This window comes from Sciurus vulgaris, assembly GCF_902686455.1.
Source record: "Sciurus vulgaris genome assembly, chromosome: 13".
In the NCBI taxonomy this organism is placed as follows: domain Eukaryota; kingdom Metazoa; phylum Chordata; class Mammalia; order Rodentia; family Sciuridae; genus Sciurus; species Sciurus vulgaris.
This window is the reverse complement of record NC_136474.1, coordinates 48,309,254-48,335,732: the sequence shown is the minus strand read 5'-3', so window position 1 is coordinate 48,335,732 and position 26,479 is coordinate 48,309,254. Positions and strand designations below refer to the sequence as shown.

At 41.3% G+C, this 26,479-nt stretch overlaps 1 protein-coding gene across 13 annotated transcripts in view; it reads right to left on the bottom strand.

Moving 5' to 3' along the window:
- Positions 1-1,350: 1,350 nt before the first annotated feature.
- Positions 1,351-26,479, bottom strand: part of GREB1L (GREB1 like retinoic acid receptor coactivator) — a 255,134-nt gene continuing 230,005 nt past the window's right edge. For 9 of the 13 annotated variants that reach the window (XM_079108283.1, XM_079108278.1, XM_079108272.1 and 6 more), the window contains 14 exons: positions 24,078-24,193; positions 23,003-23,247; positions 20,351-20,919; positions 20,033-20,135; positions 18,120-18,275; positions 17,694-17,833; positions 15,443-15,604; positions 15,123-15,330; positions 9,360-9,525; positions 8,147-8,374; positions 7,162-7,303; positions 5,837-6,037; positions 4,434-4,572; positions 1,351-3,327 (listed from right to left, as the gene is read on the bottom strand). In XM_079108283.1, coding sequence (XP_078964409.1) covers positions 3,164-3,327; positions 4,434-4,572; positions 5,837-6,037; positions 7,162-7,303; positions 8,147-8,374; positions 9,360-9,525; positions 15,123-15,330; positions 15,443-15,604; positions 17,694-17,833; positions 18,120-18,275; positions 20,033-20,135; positions 20,351-20,919; positions 23,003-23,247; positions 24,078-24,193 — 2,739 coding nt within the window. In that variant the 3' untranslated portion in view covers positions 1,351-3,163. Of the gene's footprint in view, positions 3,328-4,433; positions 4,573-5,836; positions 6,038-7,159; positions 8,375-9,359; positions 9,526-15,122; positions 15,331-15,442; positions 15,605-17,693; positions 17,834-18,119; positions 18,276-20,032; positions 20,136-20,350; positions 20,920-23,002; positions 23,248-24,077; positions 24,194-26,479 lie in introns of those variants that run through there. The other 4 variants (XM_079108284.1, XM_079108275.1, XM_079108273.1 and 1 more) reach the window with 3 other exon arrangements.

Below are 26,479 nucleotides of genomic sequence, written 5' to 3'. Positions count from 1 at the left end.
AATATTTATAGCCTCTCCTGAGGTAATGATGAGGGGCCTTGGGCCTAGAAAAGTGTGTTCATGGGTGCTGTGTCAGATTCTATTATTTCACTATTCTTTATGTATCAGTGGTGAAAGGCATTTTTCTGGGACATTTCTTCTCAAGAGTTGATAACATTAGGTAGAGTTAAGAAATAAACTGGACGTTAGCAGTAAATACCTTGTATCATACTACACAGTTCTGATAATCCAAAGCTGTGTTTCTGAGGAGGATACCAATGTGAGAGTATAGTTGCCATCTATAAAATAAAAGATGGGGAGGTAGTGTGAATAGTTCTAGTTCTTTACTCATTTCTAGGTCTGTCATATATAATTATGTGCAAGTCTGCAAATGAGTCTGTAGATATTTTAGGTGTATGTATCTATTTGTATGAGCTACGGATTTTTATTCAACAAATATTTACTACTTTTTTGGACTATTGTGCTAGAATAGAAGAATCTTAGAGCCATTCAACCTATGATATTGGAATTTCCAACCTTTTTTGGATGTTGGCAGTCTGGGAGCATATTCTGTTTTTTTAACAAAATAGAAAATTAGTTTAAAGAAAACAAACTGTTTTGAGGGGTGGGGACTGGGAGAGAATTTTAATACATTCACCAAGTTAAAGGAAGGGACAAGAACAATACTGTAGGCACAACTTAAGACAACTTAGAATCATAAACAAAATGTGAGGTAGACTGACTAGTGAAATTCACCAAATTTTGGTTAAAATTTTACAGTAATAAAGTAACACAGGTGCCCCCTTTTCTAAAAGTCACAGAAAGCAGTTGCATAAATTACAGCCAAAATACATTGACTACAACAATTCTCATTCTAATTTTCAGTTTACATTCAGTATTAACCTGTGTGAACTGTCATACTGTAACATGACAAAGTTTAGCAAGTGTGTAGGTGAGTTATTGTGTGGGCCTAGTGAGTCCATTCACCCCACATCAGTGTTTTAAGGGGTGTAAAAAGCATAAAACTGAACATATACGTTAACAAATCATGGTGTCCTGTGCTTGTGCAATTTTACCCTTAAAGAGGACCTAACATTCTCTAAAGAATTAGAGTGATAAAGTGATTTAAGAGATAGGCTTTCAAAAAAAATTAGGCAGGTCAATTTACATTTCTTCATTATTGAATTGATGTGTTTGACTTTATTCTGGCATTTCTCTTCCACAGAGTTGAGTGGTAGGTGCTCATAATGATTTGAATTTTTAGAGTGCACCCCTAATGTGGAGTACCTGCATCTAAAGAAACTTTAAAAACCTCAAGACCATGAAATCATACATAAAACCAGAACAAACACTGAGGCCCTCTGCCCCAGGTAAAATTAGAACTACTTCAAGTATTTTATTTGCCCTATAGTAAATGTTATTGGAATATTGCACAAACAGTGGGTTTCTTGATATCATCTGCATCAGGCCCTTTCAACAAAACAGGAACAAGTGAAATACATTCATATCTACACCAATTTAGAACGTACCTCTTTGCCAAAAATTTTGCTATACTAAAATTAAGGAGTATTTTTAAAGCGTATATAAGGCAGGTCCTCTTTGAAGGACAAAATGGGGGTTAAAAGGAATTGTTCATTTCAGAATACATTTAAAGCATTATAAGTAGCTATATTAAAACCACGAGATCTGCAAACTGTTTTCAGTCTAATACATTCCATCTTTTTACTAGATGTAAACTCCTTGTTATCACAAGATAAAACACTATTTGTTCTAAGTAAATGCAGGCTTAGTAGGCCCCTCTCAGTAGTTTCAGGTCACTAGACAGATTCAAGTAACAAAGGCCATTTTAAGTGGGAATAAAGTGATACATGTGGGCAAATAAAAAAATCTCAAGAGATTGTTTACAATGATGAGAACTGGAGTAATTAATATAAGTATAAACTTCAAATAGACTGTTCTAGAATATTTTCTAGAATCTGTTCATTAAAATATTTGGCCTGGTACAAAAAAAAATTGGGGGGGGGGTGTAGAAATCCTGCTTTTTATATTGGTCAAACACCATGTACTGATTTTGAGTCAAAAACTCTCGGCATCTTTTTTACTCTTCACAGAAAAAGTCAGTGGTAGAATTAAAAGTAAAACATTTATCTCTCTTTCCATGGCTCTATTTCCCATTCCAGCACTTTCTGTGTCGTCAATGTAAGACAGCTAATTTTCAGTTTGTCTTTTTAAGGAAGGTTTGCTTGAGTTCCTGGGGGAAAAAAATAAACTAGTTCTACTCCACAACAGGTTTCAGCCTGACTTGAAGTTTGCTAGTGCTAGCCGCTTATTTTCAACCAAAACAGGGTGGGTACAGTTTAACTCTTGAAAGCTGCTTAATTGACCCAACTGCTTAATCAGGTTCTTGAACAAGATTAATCACTGTTCCATATTCTCATAGACATGGTGTGCTTAAAGACTGGAAACATTTTTAAAGAATGGGAAAAGCAAAGGAATTAAGCTAGGAGAATCTCCATAAATGTACACAATGCCTGCTCTGCATTTACTGATTTGTTTGTTCAGTTTAAATAGTAAACTTTAACTCCTGTGGAAATTTTGCCAAAAGTTTCAATACATATAAGATTATAAATCTTAAACTAACACTGCACAGAAAAAGACAAAGCTACTTCTTTTTTTAAATACAAATAACTTCTACATTCTATCATTTCAGACCCCTGAGTAATACTGTACCAAAGTACAGATCTGAAGAGAAACTGAGGGTTCAGGCCTCAAATGTTAATCTTCAATTAATTCCACACCAATGGCGTGTCTCATGTAACACATTCAAGCTAGCTAATGCTGACAGTTTTCCCCCCAACGTGGTATAGTAGAAAAAACAATGCAAACTCTGTTTGTTCTCCAAAGTGTATCTTCCTCAAGCTCCCACAGGCAGACCACATCTTAAGTAATTGCATAACTGCCTACAGTGGAGTTCACCTGAACTTAGGGTCCTATAATTAGAACTGAAGGACAGTGATGTCCCCAAAGACCTGGGTTAGATTTGGGGAGTTCTTTGGAGAATAGACAAATATGTTGCACTTTGCTCCACAGTGATTGTACTTTAAAGAAAAAAAAATCCCCCAATAATTGTTTCTGTCCCACCCCAGCTAGGAATCCCTTTGTGATTTTTGGTCTCTTCCAAAGCTCATACATGACGTCCAGTAAGAAAGTAGAGAGGCTTGTCATCGCTGCTGTTGGCAGTTTGAAACTCATCCCGGAGGCGGAACTGCCACTCATCCTCTAACTCTAAGCGGACAATTGTTTGGCGTAAGGAGCTTCTGTCTTGGCAGATGACACACAGGGTAGCACCTTCAGGGAAAAGGCAGAAATGTGTCTTAGGCTCTTGGATTGAACTCATAACCTATTTCTCTTTGATGTATTCCCAAACACTTCTGAGAACCAATATATAGGTAAGTAGCATATCAGAATTTTTCAGTTTTTTTAAGTAGTTTTGCAAATTCAAAAGTTTAGAGAGTAAAGTAAGAAATAACCACATTCCCTCCTTCCCTATGGTGACCAATTCGATGTCTCTTGTGTGTCCTCTGGAATAGGATTTCTCAACCATACCAGTTTTGGACTGGATAATACTTTGTTGAGTTGGGGGACTAGTCTTCTGTTTTTAAAAATGTTCAGCAGCATCCCTGGCTTCTACCCACAATATGCCAGCAGCATTCCCCAGTGTGACAACCAGAAATGTCTCCAGACAATGCCAAATGTCTTCTGGAAGTCAGACCCCACCTCCCAGTTGAGAACTACATATGTACACAAATAAATGGAGTTTTCCTTGTTCCCATGCCACACAAAGTGTTCCGAACCTCACTTTTTTTCACTGACCTTAAAGGCCATCATGTCAGGATTATTTGTGATGCTTAACCTGCAGTTTATTCTGAAGCAAATTTAACTCTATGATGCATACCTATTAAAATTATGTTTAGTTTCTGTACCAGAATCATAACTAAGATGTCTAAGGATGCAGTTATACACATTTATTGCAGTTGGTGTTTGACCCAGGCAATATGTTATGTTCAGATTACTATAAAATGTGTATACTCATTATGTGTAAGCATGGGTAGGTCCATTAACCTAAATTGTTTAAACTATTTCATATGAGAAGCATTATATATTCTTAAATTTCTAAAATTAATAGTGGCAAAACCCTATTCAATGTTGTTACACCTCTGACTGTTCACCTGCATTTAGTCTTAGGATAATAATGACTTGATCCTTTCTTCCCCCCAGTTAAGGAAATCAGTGGCCCTCATTTAATACCACGATATCCAAGTAGCCAAATTATTGGCCACAAACAGTGTTAAAGTGTTTCTTTCTTTCTTTCTTTTTTTTTAATATCTTTCAGTTCTGAATTTTTTTCTAGTGGGAATCAGTAACATTCAGTCAAGATACTAAATTTGATTTACCTTTTAAAAACTTAAATTTCTTAAGAAGATCAGCACCTACAAAAGAGTCACAGAGGTACAAAAGGAGTCCACTGAAAAACACCCCTTCACAGTTGACATTGCTGGAGTGGGGTCTGGAGCTGATGTAGCATATAGCCACCTGAAAGCAACAAGCAGAAATAGCATGGAGATTTCAAAAGCAAGCAGATCATCTACATCTTCGCTGAATGAGTTAGTACCTTCCTCTTTATTTCAGAGTAAGGTAAAGAAGCTGAATCTTTTTCAGTGTTAAGAGTGGTGGTTATTTAAGCTGTTTACCTCTTTTTTTCTAGTGTGCCAAGTTTTAACCTGTTTAAAATGTCACTCATTTCTCATCATAAAGAACTGTTGTATTAGATTTAATATTAATTTCATATTAGGGAAAAAGCTCCTCCATAAAAAGAATATAAAATTTTAAAAAGAACTACCTTTCATTTTAAAAAAGCACACTTAGGAAAGATTAAATATTTAGGTTACTTGAGAATAAAAATAATTTTAATTAGCTTGTCATCTAAATAAATTTTTCTTTTGGGTACCAGCTCAAAACAGTATGAGGGCAAGGGTTGTATGTCAGTGGTAGAGCACTTGCCTAGCATGCACAAGGACCTGGGTTCATTCCCCAGGGGGTGCAGACAGCATAAATTTAAAATTTTAGCCCTATATGGCTTCCAGGTTTCAGAATATATACTTCCCTGTGATTTTTGTGAAGTTATAAAGTAGTTGGGAGTTAGAATCGTGGAATGGCTAATGTCTGGGCCAGTTAGCTTGTGTTCACATACTGCCATATGGCACTGGGAAATGTGTTCTGTGGCACCTTAGTGTATCCTCATTTATAGAGAGAAAAATGGTACCTGTTTCTTAGGGCTATTGGTAAATTAAATTAATGTAAACCACTTCAGTAAGTGTTAATTGCTGTTAGTAATATAGTAGTATTGAGGTTGCCTAATACTGAGTACTTGGTCTGGTATAGTGGAATTGGGAGACCTGGGATACACATATAATTTATATAGATACCATCAAGAGTGTTATATCAAATGATTTTTAAGGTACTTTCTTCTTCTGAAGATTGCAATATTATGGAGCAGATTCATTAATTACATAGAGTCTGATAAACGTCAAGACAGGTGGGAGCTAGAAACTGCTTCTGCCCAATGTCAGTGAGGTAGGATTCTTATAGGATATCTAAGCTAAGCTATGGTTGATCAGTGGCTCATTTTGTAGAGGTGAAATAGGGATGGGAAGGGACAATTGCCATCACCTTTTATGTGAGCCTTTGCAGAATATGTCACGGGCTTCCTTTTGTCACCATTTAAATTTTCAAACCAAGTTAAAATGGGAAAGAAATGGATGTAGGTAAGCACAGTACTAGCCACCCCCACCTTTACCTCCTGTCCAATGTTAAGGTAGCAGTCAATGGCCAGCACAGGACTCTTAAAGTTATGAATGGCTTTGGGGAAGAGTTTATATGCAGCATGCTGAAGGAACTTTTCCAGGAGAAACTGTGCAGGGGCTGCCAGTAACGTGTGTTCACTGTCCGGTGCACAGACGTATTGAAGAGGCAAGATAGGCGCTAAGCTCTCTGATACCTGAAATCAAGAGCCAGGGTAATCATGGGAAATGTTGTGTCTGTTACTAGATGAAATGTCCAAGGATATGTTGTACTGCTGCCTAATAGGTTCCAGATACTATTCCCCCATATCCAAGGGGTTTATGTTTTAAGACCCCCAATGGATGCCTGAAATCCTAGATGACATCAAATCCTGTGTATACTGTTTTCTTCTATACATAATTACCTGTAATAAAGTTTAATTTATAAATTAGAGATTAACTCCAATGATGATGAAATGGGACAGTTTAGCCATGTACTGTAATAAAAGTTATGTGACTGTGCCCTTTTAACAGGACAGACACTAATATTTTCGGGCCATGGTTGACCATGGGTAACTAAAACTGCAGATAATGGGGCATGATTGCGTTTGCAATAGTACAGTGATATAAGTTTAAAAATTATGATAGTCATTTTTGGTCCTGAATTTTTCCCTCCTTTGAAAATAGTACAGTAGTATTTAACATAAATTATACACAGTAAGAGCAAGCTTGCTTTTTAAGTAAGCTCTTGAAATGTACTACATTTAACAGGTACACTGAACAGTTCAATAGGAAGTCATTTCTAATGCTGCTAGATGCCTATGGTTTGAATCCTATCCCCCCCCCCCCCCAAAAAAAAAAAAAGGCCAAGTGGTTTCTGCAATCCCTGGACAGTTCACATGCTGTAAATGGATCAGGCATTAGTAAGTCTCTTAGAAAAGAGTAGGCCCATGGAATTCACTCGTTATATATTTTATCTATATTACTATTTAAAAATAAATAAATCTGGGAAAGGACCAAACTAGCATCTTGATTTAAATTTCTCTCATGTATTACATAGGAATACCAAAATGTTAAAACTGCCATTTTGAAACTAAAACTTTGATGAAAACTTTAAGACTTAAATCTAAAGAAAAACAATTTTATTAAATGGTTAAAACTTGTGTTTTGGCACTAGATGAATCCTTAGATAGCGAATGAAACTGCAGAGTTGATATTAAGAACTCCCTTGGGTTACTTAACTTTCTACTAAAGTGGAAAGTGCTTAATGCCAGTGTCTAATAACAAAGATATAAGAAATAATTGTGCTGATTTTCAACAGAATGAAGCTTGCAGAACTTACCATGATCTTTGGTTTAATGATAAAATCCCTTTGCCCGCCAACCTGAACATGTTTCTTCATGAGGCTGAAGTTATTAAAGCGACAGATGAGCAGGCCACTACTGTTTGTTCTCAGGTTAAAGTCAACATCTTCACAGAAATACCTAAATCATAACCACAATGACAGATTTCTTTGCTTGTCACATCCTAACCAATGTAACTATACAGAGAAATTATGGCAGATGTTAGGGAGAGAGCCCAAAACAATTGTCCTTGCCCTTATGGAGCTGGTCTTCATAGCATTGACCCTTGAAAACTCCTGATTTGAGCATCACAGCCATTGGAAGGGGATATGAAATGCTTTTTGTTCCAAATGTGCCACAGGGTTTTAGATATTCCTGTGCAGAAATAGTAACGTATATTCTATATACTCTGGCTTCAAACAGGACAAAGCATGTGCCAAATTTAAAACATGGAAGTGAAAGTGGTAGTTAAATTCTAATAGCCACAAGGTCAGGGGTTGACATGGAAGGGGCTTTATGGTCCCTGATGATTCTCTTGGGCCTTCTCTGATTTTCCAGGAATGTGGGCATAATTTATTCAGGAGACAAGGCCAGGGCTAGCCTGCTCATCCCCATCTGCTGTTTCCTTAGAGGATCCAGATCTCTGGGTTTTACTAACATTTTGGGGAAGCAATTTTCTTGTGAGTTCAGAGGATGAGTAAGGATTTTAACCTTACATTTTTCTGGGTCCACATACTGATTTGTATTGATTTAACAGTTTTTGTGCCTATGTTTAGTTCTTGTTGGATAATACTATGCCTAAAGTGTGTTTTCTAAACATTTTGCACTATAACATCTATTATTAAGGAACTAGATAGTTTGAAGGGTGATAAAGGAGCTTACAATCCAAGACAGATGAAGAAATAAAAACATTGCTGAGGCTGGACCTGGGCAGAAACGATCGGTAAATGCCAGGAGAACTTGCATCCGTGAGGCCTGACCTACCTGTTGAAGTCATACTGCACATTCTGAGTCAAGTCTATGTTGAGAAGAATGAAATCATGCACATGGCACCTAGAGAATGGGGCCTTTAGGCTCTGAGAAGTCAGCTTGCTGCTCCATTTCTGTATGCCCAGGATTGCATAGTGGATGATTTTTGGTGTGGCTTCAATATGCTGCAAGACACTCTTCAAGGACACATTCTTACTGGACACTCCTGCTTCCATGGCCTGGCTATAAAATGTAAAGTTAGTTTATATAAAATTTCAATAAATTTACTATTCATATCTTTTATGAAGGACCAACACTTGCTATACAGTAATAATACTGTAATGGCTTATAATGAACCAACTTGCTTTGTATTATTAGACTAGAATACAGAATGATGGTAAGCCCAGTGTTCACGCTGCCTGTCACTACGAAGTTGCAGAAGCCTGTCTTTTTCGGGGCAGGATTTATCACATTAAGACAGAGGAAGAAATCCAGCCTGTGTTTGAAAGTAAATGAAGAACAGTAATTACCAAAGAAAGCCAGGGTTAGAAGCACAAAAGCATGTTCTGGTTATAGAAGAAGATATGAAAACTTCATTGGTTTCACATCCACAATGGAAACAGACTTGAAATCACAGTGTTTGAGCTGGAAAGGACCTAGAGGTCATCTGGCATAATATTTTGAGGGGGCACTACTGAATTCATGGGGTTATTTATTGTGTAGGACTTTACAATGTTTAGCATTCCCTGGTCCTGATGAACCCCCAACAACCACCCCCTAGCATCATGACATCCTCAAATGCTCTGTAGGAGAGCAGCAGTGTTCTAGGACAACTACTGATTTTGGCCCTGTCATAATTTTACAGGTGAAGGACTTGAGAGGTTAAATGACTTCACTTCTTCACCCACATGGTTAAGAAATAGCTGGGACTACAAAGCAGGTCTCCTGATTCAGATGCCAGCAATCTTTCTAGATAAATGATCATGTTTAACAGATTTATAGCTGACCAACTTTGTGATGCAGGAATGGTCCAGGAATTTAATGGCATACTGAATGTCTAAATAAAAAATCCTTAAGTCATCCCAAAATGTACTAGTGAGGGTATTGACCTTGCTCTGGAAAGCTGTATCTCTCTTTTTTACTTCTGTATGTAACTGCAGCCAAGAAAAGTATGTTCTTTATTAGCATCGTGTTGTACTCCCCTAGAACTACTTGGAAGAATCACTACCTGGTCTGCTCCTGAACACTGTGAATGTTCCATAGGACACATGAGTCGTCCATCACAACGATGAAAGGCCAGACACACTGGCGTTTAACTCCCAGCTCCTCCAGGCGGTTCCTCTCCAGTTCTAGGTTGTGATATGACAGCTCCTTAATGAGGAACCTAGCAGCACCTGGAAGGCAGCATAACCAATGGATACACACCCTTGACTCAAGCGTGGCTGAAACCCCTCCGTCACTTCCCCATTCTCTCCTGAGGCATGCCTATGCCTGTTCACTTGGTGTCCATGCAGGTTGGAGCCACCCAAATGTTCAGAGCACTGGTTCTTTAAAAATCACTGGGGACGTCAGTTTCAAATGTAGATTCCTGGGGCCCATCACCACAGATTCACTTAAATTTAGTAAACCAGAGATGATAATTGAAAATGCGTGAACTACCCCTTGAGGAGTACTGAGGAATCATTTCCCTGGAATGTTTATTGATTAGTTCCTCAAAGAATGTCAGTCTTGGAAGTATCCATTCACATATCCTGCGCTAGGGAGTAGCCAAGGCTGTGACTACTTGTACTGATGAGTCTTCTGCTTTAGATACCTTTAGTGAGTTTGCCAGCAGCATCTCTCTGAAGAAGATTCTGGAAACTTGCACCCTTCCCCTATATGTGCTTTCTGCAAGTGGTATAGTAAGGGAATAGATTGGAGACAAGCTCTAGCCTGTTATTGTGAACAAGTCAATTCCACTCAGCCTTCTTCCCCTTCTGTAAGAGGTGCTGGTAATGACAGGATACTGTCTAGCAAACAGTAAATACTCAGTGTTAGCTATTATTTAAAATGATGCTCATCAGGAAATAGCCAAATTTTATGACTGAGCCACCTTAAAATGAAAATGTGATAGTGCAAACAAAAAATACTATTCAACTGATGGTGGATGAAACCCAAGACAGTTTGGGTAAGTGGAATTTAGGAAAACCTACCTTCTAAGAATGTGTGTGTCATAGTTTGTATTCGAAACATAGTGCGAGCCCTGTACAAAAAGCCCATTAGTAACATCATTGTAGAGAAAGACCAAAGATCTTTGCTCTAAAATCAGAAACAAGGATGCATGCTTTCACCACTTCTATTTAAACAAGATAGAAGTCCTGGCCAGAACAATTAGGCAAGAAAAAGAAAAGGATCCAAATTGGAAAGGAAAAAAAATCATCTTTGTTCCCAGAAAACACATCCCTTATGAAGCAATAAGTGAATTAAGCAGTGTTACAGATTAAAAACAACACTCCAAATCAGTTGCATTTCTGTACACCAAAAATGACCAGTCATAGTATGATTATCTGACTGCACACTGAAAACTGCAAGTCAGCAAGGTGCCCAGGAAGGGGCTGTTTCCCCTCAGCAACAAGAGAACATGTCACCACCCATGAAGTTTGTACAAGAGTTGGGTGGGATGAAGTCTGGGTGAATAGCAGCCAAAGTCTGAGGAATTCTATTATTTTTAACATTTTTTATTTCACTGGTATTGTCTTCTGAGTTGATTGGTCCAAACCCCTCCCCATTATTTGATATCATATACTTTAATCCAATTTTATGTGTTAAAAAAATTTTTTTTTGATGGTACTGGGGATTGAATCCACGGCCCTGTGCATGTGAGGCAAGCACTCTGCCAACTGAGCTATAGCCTCAACCCTTAAAAATGTTTTAATTGGGTTTATTCTTGATATGTTTTTTCTAATCTTTTACTTTCTCCTTTTGGGAGAGACTCAAAATTTATGAGTCTGAAGTTTGAATCCTGAATCTTTGAGCCTTGATATCTTTTCTTCTACTTGATCTAGTCTAATGGTGACACCTGATTAAATTTGAATTACTGATTCTTTTCATTTTTAAGGTTTCCATTTGGTTTCAGAGTACCTACTGAAATATTCTTTCATTTCCTATATTTTCTCCCCTATATTCTTCTTTTAATTCATTGACTGCTTTGATCATCAGCTTTTAAAAATTCTTTGTCCAGCATTTTCTCCTCTTCACTATCTCTGGGTTCAGTTACTGGAAAGCTATGAACTTTTGGAAGTGCATGGACACCAAGTATCTTATTACCTTGTTTTCTCCTGTTTCCTGTGTTTCTATGTTGAGATTTGTGTATCTGCTTGGATTGATACCTCTTCAACTGTTACGTAGAGGTATTTTTAGTGAGTTGCCTTCTTTCTGCTTTGTGCCATGGGCTGGTGGTATATTTCAGCATCGAAGCCCACCATGTGTTCAATGATATGGCCAGTCCCCAACATCATTTTGAGAGAGATGATAACCACTAGTAATTGCAATCATTTGCAAGCAAACCATTAAGTAACAAGGCATAAGACCTTATTGAAATGTTCTCTACAAGTCCACTAACCCAAAAATGGAAAAGAGAACTAATACTCTAGTTAGAAAATTTTGGTATTAAAGGAAGTAAAAAAAAAAAAAAAAATAACACTAAACCATAGAGGGTATGAAAATAATAAGGAAAGAGGAGGAGATGAGAGATACAGATGAAAAAGGAGAAAGAAAAGAAAGTAAAAAGTTACAAAAAACATCAAGAATAAATCCATTTTGTTAAAATGGCCATACTACTGAAAGGGATCCACAGATTTCAATGCAATCCCCAACAAAATACCAATGACATTCTTAACAGAAGTAGAAAAAAAAAATCCTAAAATTCATATGGAAGAACAGAAGACCCAGAATAGTTAAAGCAGTCCAGAGCAAAAAGAGCAATGCTGAAGATATGACAATACCCATTTCAAATTACACTGCAGAGCCATAGTAACAGCAGCAGCATGGTACCGGCATAAAAATTGGTAAGTAGACCAACGGAACAGAAGGCGGAGACAAATCTGCGTACCTAACAGTCACTTGATTCTTGACAAAGTTTCTAAAATACATATATTTAAGATAGCCTCTTCAAGGAAACTGGATATCCATATGCAGAATAATCTTTATTCTGTTCAAAAGTCAGCTCAAATGGACTAGACTTAGGTATAAGACCAGAAATTTTGCAGTCCCTATCAAAATACCATAACTTTTTGCAAAAGTAGTAAAAGTCATTGTTAAATTCATGTGGAAACCCTGGGGACCCCAGTTGCCAAAACAATCTTGAAAAAGAACAAAGCTAGAAGTTTCATTGGTGTAGGCAATGCTTTTTTTAGATAGGATCCCAAAGGCACAGAAAAGTAAAAATAGAGAAATGGATTATATCATACTGAGAACCTTTTGCAGATCAAAGGAAAATAATCAGAATTAATAGACAACCTGTAGAGTGGGAGAAAATATTTGTGAAGTATTTATCCAACAGGGATTCATATCCAGAATATATAAGGAGGTCAAAATGCTGAAAAAAAAAAATCCCATTTTAAAATGAACTAGATTTGAATAGAAACTTATGAACTAGAACATGGAAAAATGTCACTAATATCACTAATAAGGGCAATGCAAATCAAGACCACAGTGAGATATCATCTTATTCCAGTTCGAATGACTTTTCAAAAAGAAGATGCGGGGCTGGGGCTGCAGCTCAGTGGCAGAGTGCTTGCCTAGCACGTGTGAGGCCCTGGTTTTGATCCTTGTCCACATTAAAAAAAAAAAAAAGATGAAAACAAAAAGACAAGATGCTGGCAAGGATGCAGAGATGAGGAAACACACACTATTGGGAATATAAATTCATACAGCCATTTTGAAAAACAGCACAGAGATTCCATTAAAAACTAAAAACTTTTAAAGTGACCCTGCAATCCCAATATTGGTATGAAATCATACCAAAGAGATATCTGCACTCCCATGTTTATTATAGCACTATTCACCATAGCTAGATGCCCATCAGTGGACTAATTGATAAAGTAAATGTGGTATATGTGCATACAGTGGAATATTATTCTACCATAAAAAAGAATGAAGTCTTGTCATTTGCAGAAACATGGGTGAAACTGAAGATCATTATAAGTGAAATAAGCCACTGAAAGAGAAATATCTATGTTCTTACTCATGAAAACTAAACAGCTGAGCTCTTAGAAGGATGGAGTGCAGTGGTGCTTGCTAGAGACTGGGAAGGGTAGCCAGGAGGGATGGAAAGAAGTTCAATGAAGGGCACAAACAGAAAAGGGATTATTAGTTCTGGTTATCTAGCACAGAAGGTTAATTCGCTAAAGCAAATTATGACTTCAAAATGACTAGAAAGCAGCACTAAATGCCCATCACATAAAAAGTATCAATGTTTGAAGTCCTTATTAACCCTGATTTGGTTCATTATACATTATATGCACATTGAATTATAAGGTACTCCATAAAGATGTACAAACGTCTCAGAAAATTAATTTTGTACTTAAAACTTGTATAAAACCATTTTTGTCAAAACTGGAAGTGACATAAAGACACAGAGCCCAGAAACCAACCCTCTCATATATAGTCAAATGATTTTCAACAGTGATGTCAAAGCCATTAAATGGGGGAAGGGCTGTTTCTTCAACAAATGGTGTTGGAAAAACTGGATATCTACATGCTGAAGAATGAACTTGCTTACTTTACACTGTGTACGAGAATTCATTAAAATGGATCACAGACCTAAACATAAAAGGTAGAACTGTATAACATTTTGAAGAAAATGGGAAATCTTCATGATATTGAATCAGGCAGTGATCTGTATCAAAAACACAACAAAAAGAAAAACTGGACTAAAAAGTCCAGTTTATGCATCAAAGGACACTATAAACAGTGAAAAGGCTATACATGGAATGGGTGAAATACTTGTAAATAACATCTGATATGGAGTCAATATTCACAATATATAAAGAATCCCTATAATTTCAACAACAAAATGATCCAACTAAAAACGGGCAAAGAGCTGGGGTTGTGATTCAGTGGTAGAGCGCTTGCCTGGTATGTGTGAGGCTCTGGGTTTGATCCTCAGCACTGCATATAAATAAATAAATAGAATAAAGGGCATTGACAACTGAAAAAAAATATTAAAAAAAAAAAAACATGGGCAAAGGACTTTGGGGGACATTACTCTAAAGAAGATATACGGATTGTCAAAAAGCACATGGAAAGATAACGTTCCTAATCTTTAGGGAAATGCAGATAAACCACAATGAAATACTACTTCAGACATCCACAGAAGCTGATGGAAAAATTAAGAACTACAATGTATGAAGTGCCCAAAATGGCTCGGTTCCAAAACAAGATTCAGTTAGAGGCTTCCCATCTATGTAAGGAAAATGACGTTGTTTTCGACATCTCCAGTGCCTCCCTACAAGCTGTCATACCATTGCCCCTTTGAGAAACTCATCCATTGTTTTTAAACTCCCTGGAGAAAAGCAGGAAAGACTCCTTCCAGGCAGGAATGATTCTTCCAATTCCCTGGATGGGCTGCAGTCTGCTAGGACTTGGTATGTGCCAAAGAGAATGAGTCAGGCTCTTTGGATCAGGTAAAACACTACCTCCCCTCAGATCATCTTAGGGTTACATTTTGACCTTGAAGGACTAAGTTCCTGGGAAGAATCTCAAACCCTTCCCAGGGTGCTCACTATACCAATGACTTCCTTAGTTACCAGTCCTTGGAAGTTAAAAATTCTGCAAAACCACAGAAAAGGTGGGAAGGGGCATGGAGGAGGAATGCAAGGAGAATCAAAAGACTGCTGGTCAGGAGAGCAGGACACTGTCCAGAGGTAGAGAAACCTTTGGACATTTCCTGGCAGGGGAATGGAAGTCAGTTTGTCTTAGCCTTTCTCCCCATCCCAAGGGTGCCCCTTACCCACGCCTGCATTATTGAACATGCCCGGAAGCACCAGCATGATGTGGTTGGGCCAGTACTTGCGGTACAGCGGCATCTCATATTCTTTGACCACCAGAAGGTGAAGGTGGCTGATGCCCTCCATGGCATGGAAAAGGTTTAGGAGTCCGTGCTCATGCCGACCACTGGAAGGAGTGAAAATAGGGCTCTTGACTGCATTCAAATTCTGCTGAAAAGGAAACGAGACCAAAAAAGGGAAAGTAAAGCCCTCGGATGTGAGCAGCTTGGAGAAACTGATCTAGTGCCCAATGCCTGGCAACCATCTGGACACTCTCACCCACCTTGTCTGAAACCAGAGGCAGCCGCATGCTCTCCAGGTGTTTGCCCTGCTTGCTGAAGACAAAATGACTCTCTTTGGATTTGGGAATGATGAAATAGAGCTGAACCTCTTCTCCCAGCATAGAGGAAGAAAATGTGAATGCATGAAGGGTGGAGTCAGACATCTACATTTGAAAAGAAGGAAGGGAATGTAAGCTTGGGGTTTCCAGACTTCCAGGTCCCTCCTTGGCCTTGTTATTAAGAGAGGCAAACTGACATGAACCTACAAGTGCCACCAGACCTTCTGGCTGTGAGTAGCAACATTTACTCGGAAGGTAAACACTTCAACATTTAGTAGCTGCCACTGACATGAGAGCTAGGCATCTTGTCCTGTGCAGCCTTTCCATGGATGAAGTAGGTGTTGCTGGCACTGTCTTTGCATTCTTCATGCCCTGGGGGCCCAACTGCTCAGCCTTATCCTGAGGTCAGACATTCCCCTGCTATGTTATGCTGTGTGCACATTCCCAAAGGCCGCCATGGTGGGGGAGGCATTATTGCTGTCTGGGAGTCAGGTTGAATGAACCGAGTTTGAGCTTTCTAAACAAAGTAGAACTGACATCACTAAATTGCCTCTCTGGCTCCATCTTTCCTGGCTCCATTGGAAGCTATAAAGGTTTATACAGTCATTTAGTCCCAAACTCTGGCTTTAGGGCAGGACCATTTACTCATTCTAGCCAAATATAAGTCTAACCAATTTTTAAAATTGGTTGCTGGGAAGTTCATGTGCTCTGAGTAACCTGTCTCTGAATAATTATATAATAGGTTCTTACATGCTTTTACAATGCAGATGATATTTGACTTAATGAAAGGAGAACATCAGTTTTTCATTAGGAACAAGAATCCAGGTAGATTTCTTAATAGTTTTAACCCAAATATTACATTTTGTAGAAAAACAATATTATACTCTTCCCTTTAGTTCTAGTTTATTCTGCTTCACAAATGTGGAAATGTATTACTTAGTACTGTAATCACACAGAAACTATATGAAAAAACCAGGAATAGTGGCACATGCCTGTATTCCCAGTGACTTAGGAGGCTGAGACAGGAGGATCACAAGTTCAAGGCCAGCCTTAGCAATTAAGGAAACCCTCAGCAAGTTAGTGAGGCCCTATCTCAAAATAAAAAGGGCTGGGGTCATAGCTCAGTGGTAAAGCACCCCTGGGTTAGATTCCCCAGTATCTAAAAATAAACACTTATATGAAGAGGGGTTTTAGTACAGAAATTTTCTAAAAACTTATGGTTTATAGGTCAGACAACTTGCATCTTCTATAATCCGTAAAGCATTAAAGCTGATTTCAAAGTAGCCCACCAAGAAAGTAAATGGTGTATAAAAGGTGATCTGTATTCCAGTTTTTCAGTGTGCCCCTTCTAGTGTCCACTTGTATTTCAGGGTGTGATGTGTGGGAACGGTGAGGACCTGGTCCTGGGGAGCAGGTTGGGTTATCCACTAAGCATGGCCTCAAAGAAGCAAAAGTTGTTTCTAGGTGCTCAGCGCCAACTCAATAAAATCAAGAAGATAAATTTGCAGAAAGCAACATGGACAGGCTCCATGTTTTACTGTCATTTGCTGCTATTCCCTTCTCTTGTGTTTAAAGATGCACTAGCCAAAAGTAATGGGGGTGGGGGTGTAGCTCAATGAGTGCTTAGCATGACTCTGGGTTCAATCCCCAGCACCCAAAATAAAGGGCAATTGCTAAGGGATATTGTCTCACTTTCTGTGTTTCTTTCTGTCAGTTCTCACTGCATGCAACATTTGACTCCACAGGTCAAAACCATCCCAAGCAGGAGTAATATGTGCCTTGACTGGTGAAAATCAACACACTTGTTAGGATCACAGCTTCAAGGGCACCCCATATGGATCTGTTAGACCCCTGCCATGTTAGTCAACAACCCACAGCAGGGAGGCTTTTACCAAGCATACCTAGTGTTTTTTCAGGATCACAGATGAACATCTCAGCTTTTTAACCTAAACATGATACATGAAGTAACTTAATCCCCTAAAACTAAGCTGCTTACCCCCTTGCAATCCCTGTTAAGTCCGAAGTTCATGTGATCATTGCTTCATGCATTTTTCTCACCAGTGAGTGGCTCTTTCTCATAAATAAGCTATCCTTTATCTCAGGCCTACGTTTTATCCCTCCACCCTTACCTTACATGCTTTTACAACCCTATCAGTAACAGAAGTCTAGGGCAGGGCAAAGGTGAGAGCCGCACCTGGGAGGCAGAGGTGAAGTCCATATACTGGTGGCACTGCTCACAATGGTGAAAGGTGTTGTAGGCAGCATATTTGGTCAGCATCATGGACACCGTTTCTCGTTTCCGGGGTTCCTCAGCTTTGCATTCCTTTATTACTTCTGTGTATAAAAGGGGCAGAAAACCATCATTCCATGATATGCATGTAGGCCCCTGTGCCTGGGAAAAGTAAGTCCTCTCTATTCCCCAAAAGGATTTTTTCCAAGAATTTTATAACTTATGCCCTGAGAGGAATGTATGAAAATCAAATGATGTATGTATAAGAGAAGAGAAAACTGGGAGAACTGTTTAAACTGCTCTTGAAGATTTAACTGCCCCAGGCCTCATGTCCTGATTTCTGGTCTCCTTGGATTTACAGGAGGTAAGCCTGGCTGCACTTGGACTGACCTTGTTTGATCCCTGCCAGCTTCTCAGTATATACCAGGCTCATCAGACTGTATTTGGGATCGTGCACACTGACGTCAAAAGGCATTTTACTGAAGCTTTCGATGTCAGGCCAGGGCTCTCCCTCTGACTGGCTTGCTTCACTGCTTTCAGCGTGATCTAGGACAAGAAGAAAGTGTGCAGAACAGGCAGATTAACCTCCCTCCCTCCACAGTGTCAGGGAGAGGTTTTCTGAAGCATAAAGCCCAGATGGGTAAACAAAGCATTTTTGAAAAAATGAGCCCTCTTATCCTAGGTAAAGTAAGCCAGAATTATTCCTTCAGATGCACACTGGGAGAAGTGTTCACCCCACATGAGTCTCTACAGACCAGTTCACAAACTCCTATATCCATAAGATCAACTGAGTTTCCCACCAAAAAAAATTTAAAAAAAAGGGCACGCTTGTTTAATTTGGATGATTTAAATTCTTAGAGCTTTAGCTATGGGGTTTTAGGATATTGACACCCAAGAGATTTCGGAATGAGAGTCTCAGTATCTACTGCACGTTAGAATCACCTGGAAGCTCATGAAACTCCACACTCAGGCCCACCTGCCAGAGCAGTGAAGGCAGGATCTCCTATTACCCAGGTACCTGCCATGCGGCCAGAGCTCCTTACAGCATTCCATTGTGCGGTCAAGGTTAGGCTGGGGCTTGAATCTTGCCCCTTACTGCTTTAAGAATCAAAGCCAGCCTCAGTAAAAGCGAGGCGCAAAGCAACTCATGAGACCTTGTCTCTAAATGAAACGCAAAATAGGGCTGGGGATGTGGCTCAGTGGTCAAGTACCTCTGGGTTCAATCCCTGCCCCCCAAAAAGAGGAGAAAAAAAGAGAACAAAAGAAACACACTTTGGGGGAAAATAAAGCTTAAAGCCTGGAAATGCTGTCATCATTTTAGCACAACTATTTTTATGCCCTGAGTAGAAGTTTGTATTTTATTTAAAATTTCAAGTTTTTTTTTCTAGTTTAAGGAGGTGCCAGTGCACTTCTCCAGAGCACCACTGTATTAACCCACATCAGGGTGGAAGGAAACCAAGGCTGTCCCATTGGAAGGGCTGGGACAGACAACCACAGCCTCAGCAGCAGAGACGAAGACTGGAGACCTCTGTAGCATGATCTGAGGATAAAATCCAAGCATGGCTTTGTTGCACTGTCAAAGAGCCTGGTGGGAGAGCTGGCAGGAACAACAGGGCTCTGGCTCCTGAATGCTTGTCTTTTTGGTCCCAGCCCCTCGCCAGGGTTTGGGGTGTTTTGAGGCCAGCCTGAAGCTCTGCTTCCCCTCTGCGGTGGGCCTGGGGATTTGGTGCAGCTCAGCTGGGGACACAGAGATGTGGATGGGGGAGATCATGTGTATGTGTCTCTAAAATCATGGATGTGGACTGGTGAGGAATGGAAACGACTGAAAACATAATAAAATGGTTAAATGTGGCTGATTTTTTTTTTTTTTTTTTTGTTCTGCACCCAGGAAGTTTTCATTTCATTATAGTAATCCTCCGCCTTCGCACAGACTGCGATTAAAATGTAAGAGGCACTCTGGCTAACTGACAAAGCACTAGAATTCAAAAAATAAATGCTCTCTGGATCCTTACAGAATTGAACACTACAAATTGGATTTTATAGGAGTTTGATCATCACGGAGTTAACCTGCCTGACAAGCCTTTATCAAATGCCTCTTGCCCTGCAGCCTGCTGGACACTGGAGAGAGGGCGGTCCTCCTCGAAGCTAGAAGAGGGCAGTTTTACTCAGAACTATTTGCTGGGCACACCGTCTTCAACCTTAAGATAACTGCAAGTTCCGTAACGCAGAACACCCAGAAAGCAAAAGCAAATACCCGGCACTCAGTGTCTAATGTGTCTGTATCCTGCGGGCTCAGAACTCACCAGCGTTGATCTCCTCCTCATCGTACACATCCACCTCCAGGAGCCGGATAAGCATGCGGAAGAGGATCCTAAGGAACTGTAAATAGGAGCCAGTCTTTCCCACCTGATGGAAATATTTTTAATTGGGGGAGGGTGGGGGAAGGGAAGAGAAAGAAGGGAAAGAGAAAAGAGATTTCACACCTCAGCTCCTGGGCCGGAAGGATGTCTTTCCTCGAGGCCTATCGCCCCCACCCACCCCCAGGAGGTCCCCTGCCTTCTCTCCACATGCAAGATGTGCCAACCCTAGGCTAAGCAGGGCCCAGCCTGGCCTGTCGCTACCTGGGGGGGCCCAGTGAGCAGCAGCCGCCGGGGATGGAAGGTCCGGGCGCCTGAGGCTGGGTCGGGCTGGTTGCTGAAGTCTGCGTGGTGCTGCCGGGCCGAGGTCCACTGCCGGTAGTAGAGGGACTGCTCCTCGCTGCTCATGTCCTTGTGCAGGAGTGGCCGCAGGGAGCTGACCCACGTCACGTCAGCATGGGGCAGTAGGGACGAGGAGGAGGGCAGCTTGCCACCCTTCTGGGAGCCTAGGAGGCTGTAGGCTGCTTTGGATAAGATCACGATTGGGGGCAGGCTGGCATGCAGGCCCCTACAGCCTCTGGGAGGTTGCCCTGGCCATGCAAGGCTCCTGGGTCCTGAGGAGGATGAAGAAGGCTTGGAGGTGGTACTGCTGGCCATTGGAGGGCCCAGGGAATCACACTCCTGCTTCAGAGCGTCCCCAGCTCCAGATGTGCTGGCTGAGACACCTTCGTCCATCCCCACACTGGTGGCTGGGCTCTGGAAGCTGGGGGTCAGGGACTGCTTCTGGGATTTGTCTGTGCTGGAGGAACTGACCCCGTTCTCCATGATGGAACCTGAAAGATGATGGACAGAACTTACCCTATACCCACTCATCGCTGTTGCCAAGGGAAAGAGGCAAAGGCCCCAGGGCAACTGGAACCTGGTGCAGCTCTGTGGGCTGCAGATACTGCTCCTCTTCCCTTTGCTCCAGTCTCCAAGTGGCTCCATCCTGCTCCCTTGCCCTGGCTTTTCTATGGGTTTGGCCAATGGGAGACACCAGCAAGAAGTTGGTTCTCCCTTCCTGTGTGGTCACCCTGGGTGGGTTCTTTACTGGGTCTCAGTAACTGCTCCTCCCTGTACTCCTTCAAGGCGGACGGTGGGTAGGGCTCCCAGGTTAACGAGGCTCCTGTTCAACTCACCTACTGCTCCTTTTCTAAATCGCGCCCACGTGGAAACAGTCCCGTTACTAAACTCTCCTTAAACCCACTCATTCGGGCAGGACACTGGATCCCTCCAGGACCTGATGGATACAGGCACCAGATTCAGGTCCTCTACAGTGGCAGTTGCAGCCTTGAGATGGGGTTCAGGGCTCAAGGCCTCACACGGCTGACGGCAGAGAAACTGCCCAGGGTGGGAATGTCCCCGTGCCCTTTCGTCAGCCTGTTCGATTTGAAGACAAACCAGAAGCTCCATCCACTCGGGGCTGAAGGTTCTTTCAGCTCAGACTTGCTGCCCAGGCGTGCAGGTCTAATCCCAGCCGTGGGAGATCCAGACCTGAATGGCCCTAAGCTGATGGTTATTAAAACCAAGTCACTTCACTGCTCCGCTGACTTTCACGACTCTTGAGTCTTGAGAGCTTGCGCTCGGCTCCATCACCGCAGAGGCAGCCCACGGGCGCGGCTGCGGGGCAGGAAACTGAGCGGCAGGGCAAATCACCTCCTCTGTGCCTGGAGTCGCCTGGAGCAGGAGCAAGCCAAACGCAGGAGCGCAGGAGCGAGGGGCAGGTACGCCCGGGGGAAGGCGGGAGACAGGTGTCCCTCCGCACCCACCTTTCCCTTTGGTGCCCTTTGTATCCTAAAGCTCCTAGAGGTGACATTTCCCTCCTCCCCTCTGTTACCCTTTACTATCTTCTGACTTTGAGTTGGTCTCGGAGGGAAAACTGGGGAGACTTGTTGTAATGGGGTTGAGGATGGTGGAGGGATAAACAGGGTCAGCCTGGCCCCGCGGAGGGAGAGCTGTGTCCAGGGAGAAGGGCGGGTCTCCTGCTCTTCCAGGCCCAGGGTGGCAAGGACAGAAAGCCCCACAGAGGGGCCTCTGCAGTTCGCAGAGAGCCACCCAACAGCCTCTGACAGAACAGACAGGAAGACCAGTACTGCCTTGGACACACAATTGTGCGCATGAGCGTCGGAGTGAGAAAATGATCTCAATAATAGTTTGAGGATAAAGGGAAAGGAGGAGGGACGGCAGCTCTGGCAGGTTACTGGGAGTGACCTCTGGTGGTGGGGTGGTTTCACTTTTAAGCTCTGTACCTTGTTACGTTCTGAGTTTTCTGCAGTAAGTTGTATACCGTCACAATCAGAAAAGACTAGAAAATGGTGCTGCATTTGCTGTACTATAATTTATTAGAAAGAAATTCTGCCAGGTCATAGAATGTTAAAAGAAAGGTTGGCAGGCTCCTGGAGGCTCTTCCCAGTCAACCCAGGGACACCGGCAGTGTAGGAACACTTGCCATTAGTATTGAGGAAAGTCGTTTATTCATTCACTCAACAAACATTATGTTCCAGGTACTAAGCTATTTAACATGAACTTACAGCTTCAGGCCCTGGCGGGGAAAAGGGCTTTTGTACAAATATGAGATGCAGAGTAACCCTGGGACGCAAGGATGGGAAGTGCTAGGGGACGGGTTTGGGCCGGGCTGATGAAATGGAGTATATTTAGTCTATTTTCAAGTTCTTGGTCACATTTTTACCCAGCGAAGTGGTCTGTGACTATTCTGCAGCCATACTTTCCAGGCATCCCTCCTGGGAAGCTGAGGTCTAGAGAGGGCGCAGTCACTGAGGCCGCTGTGGGCACCAAAGGGGTCAGTAAACAGCTCTGCCTTCCGCACCGACACACCTCCTCGTCTGTCCCTCCTGTGAGAAAGGAAACAGTGCCTACCCGAGGTTCCTGTGACCGCGCTGCTGTTGCTCTGTGGCCGCTCCAAGTCAATAAGCAGCTCCTCGGAGTCATTCTCAATGACGGGGGCCCTCTCTGGCTCCTTGCCACTGAGGTCCAGGGCCGCGGTGGGACCCCGAATGACCTCTTTTGAAACATAGCAGCATGCCAGACCCACCTCCTGCTCCAAGGCCGTGCGAGTTAAATAGCTTGAGTCAATTAACCGGAGGTCACAGTACTTCAAAGACCTGCACAGAGTTAATTGCATTGGTAGTGAGTCCCTGGGGCCAGTTGAGCAGTGATTGAGCTGCACCTGGAAGTCCTGTGTGTCCTGCAGCAGTGAAGACCAGGGGCTTCAGTGCTGGGTGCACCTTGATTCAGACCTCAGCTCTGCGCCCCCACCCCCAAGACATTACGACCTTAAATTCTTTGCAATTCACCTTCTTTCAAGTAGAAAACAGAGAGCCCTGCAGCGCCAGGAAGAACAGCATGAGACATGTAAGGTATTTGGGCACCGCCTGCCGCACTCCATAAGCATCCACTGATGCTTATGTTGTCAGAGCTGCATCCTAGATCCTTGAGGGGGTTGGGAACAGTAGATCAACAAAGTACTTTGGAAGAAACAAAAACAAAAACAAGCCTCGTGCAGTGGTGCACACCTGCAATCCCAGCTACACGGGAGAATGGAAAGTTCAGAGCCAGCCTCAGCAACTTAGTGAGACCCTGCCTCAAAAAATTTTTTTAAATAAATAAAAGGGCTAGTGGGAAAGTGACGCTGGGTTCAATATTCAGTACCAAACAACAACAACAAAAACCCCAAAAATAAACCCTGCTTTTCCTCTCAGCCTCTCTGGCTGCCCTATTTTCATGCACAGACATTTTATAATGTGGCTTTCTCCCATTCCCAGAATTGGAGGGTGCTCTCTGGAAAAGTGGAAAGAGACAATGAAGAAAGACAGTTCTATTCTTATATCGCTGCAAAAACCCAATCCTCTTCTCATTACCTGCCAGACAAATCTTAATCATCAGTGTAGCTGGCCACCTGGTGGCAAGTAGAATTTGGTTATTCAGACTGTACCTGGGAAAGGTTTCTCCAAGAGGGTCTTTGCCAGTTAAGATCACTATACAAGGCAGTCCTTCTAAATCTTGATATGTCCGAGGGATCCACTCTTCTGGCTCATTTCCTCTCCAAGTCTGTAGAGAGAGACCCGCGTGATGCAATTAAAACTCTCAAACTCCTTATTTAGGCTTCCACCTTTGTAAAGGTTTCTAGGTCCAAATTTTAGACCCACCATGCTCACTAATGACTTCCACTAAGTGTGTATATGTATATGCACATTCTAATAGCTACCTTAAAAAGCATCCCTGAAGCACTTCCATGACAATGTGGCCTTTAGTTTTTATCTGAATAGGATAAAATAGGAGACCTTGGTATGACTTAATGAATTAACCATATAGGTCGAAAAAACCCCACATTGTGAAATATCTTACCAGGGGTACAAGCCTTATAGACTATATCCTGGCTGCACTACCTGACTGTGAACACTTAAATATATTTCCTTCATATAATGAACAAACTCTTGGAATTGGCTGACTAAAAACAACAACTTCAATTGTGAATGACTTAGAAAAGAATCTGAAAAGTTCATCAGAGCAAACATTTTCACTGAAAAAAATAATGAAGTTAGCTACTTCTGATGGTTATTTTTTCTTTTTCTCACTTTATTGCCTTTAAAAATAACTGACAAGTAATTATTGGTTTGGGGCCTCCGAAGAATCTCTCGAGAGAATGCTAAAAATGTAGGCTGACCAGGCCAGACCAAGGAAAAATAAAACTGCCCTTACTTGAAAAAGTAATGCAATTTTCTCAAGGTTCCACAAAGAATCTACTGAGCATGCACTGGCCTTATATATTAATGTGCACACACATAGATGTACCTATCTGTATCTTTAACATCAATCTTGAATACATGAACCTGTCAGTGAAAAGGAAGCAACTTTGCCAGCTTGAAAGATGTTCAAAAGTAAAGAGAGCTCACAGATTTTTTTCTGTTTTAGAACAGGAATAAAATAGACCATCTCAAGTGGAAAAAGTGGCTTTTACCATTTATTACATATATAGCATGTTTCATACCAGGTATTTTGCAGGAGTTACCATAAGGAATGAATTGACATTTCTGATAATACTTTAAGGAACAAGGACTAAGAAGTAAGATGCTAAGTAATAATATACACAATTTTACTTTAAAATACAAAGGTATTTTCTTTGCTAAATGTGGTAAAAAATAATATAATTGGGTTTGAGTAATGATTTGTCCAGAAAGGACCCAATGAAGAAAAAAAAAAACAGTTTCTAAAAGTAAATATACCACAATTACTTCAAACAAAAATTTCACAATTTGTAAAGCTGGAAGAAAGAAAACCATTATGCTTTTGTTGCCCAATCTTTTTATATGCACATATGCATACCAAGGGACAACTAGTACATCTACATAAATAACCATTTAGAAGTTTGAGAGACTTACCATGTCTTAGGAAATCAGTGTCAAAAAGATTTAAAAATACTAGAAGATTCTCTACAAAAATTCAATTCTCCATACCATTTCATGTCAAAGGGAACCATGACATTACCTGATTGAATGCAAACAATTCCGAAATAGGAATGATTTTACTTATGGGCCTTTGCAATGGTTTCATGGTATCCCTGGACAATGGGATTCTCCCCAGACATGCTCTATCTTCCAGAAACCATCCATTGGTCAGGTTTCTACCAGAGTAATGAAGTTGTAGTGATGGGATAATAGAATGTTTTACTACACAAGGAGATTTATTTTCAGAAGACTATTAAACACATCTACTTCTCTTGGCCAACCAGAGCTAGCAAACCCACTATAAAATGCTCTCCCCCATAGCTACTTCTGATGAATGAGGATGGCTGCAGTTCTCCCATGGATCTGCCCTCAGGATTTTACTACAGAAATGCTTAAAGACAACCGAAAAGACTAGACAAGTGTTGAGTTCCAGGATAACCTGTGGCTCAAGACGGAGGAAATCTTCTGAAAGCTTCACCTGCCTTCTGGAGGAAGTGATTTACTTGGGTGTAAATCTGTATCCTTCTAAAGTGCTTGTCATCTCTTGCAAATTAAGCATGACACATATAGAATAATTAGGAATAAGCACAAACATTAGATCACATGATGGAAGCAATGTTAGATTTTCCCCAAGACTAGAGATAAAGGCCCAATGTCTTCTTGAGAAAGGTACAAGAAGCTGGTAAGTTAGAAATACACAGGTGAACCGGAATCCACCCAGCAAGAGGCAGCTTTGCTCACATGTCAACATCCCCATAGGATCTCACATTCTCACTCCCACACAGAGAGTATCAAAAGGATAGACTGAGTGGCTGGGGCTGGGGCTCAGTGGGGGAGCACTTGCCTGGCATGTGTGAGGCACTGGGTTTGATCCTCAAGTACCACATAA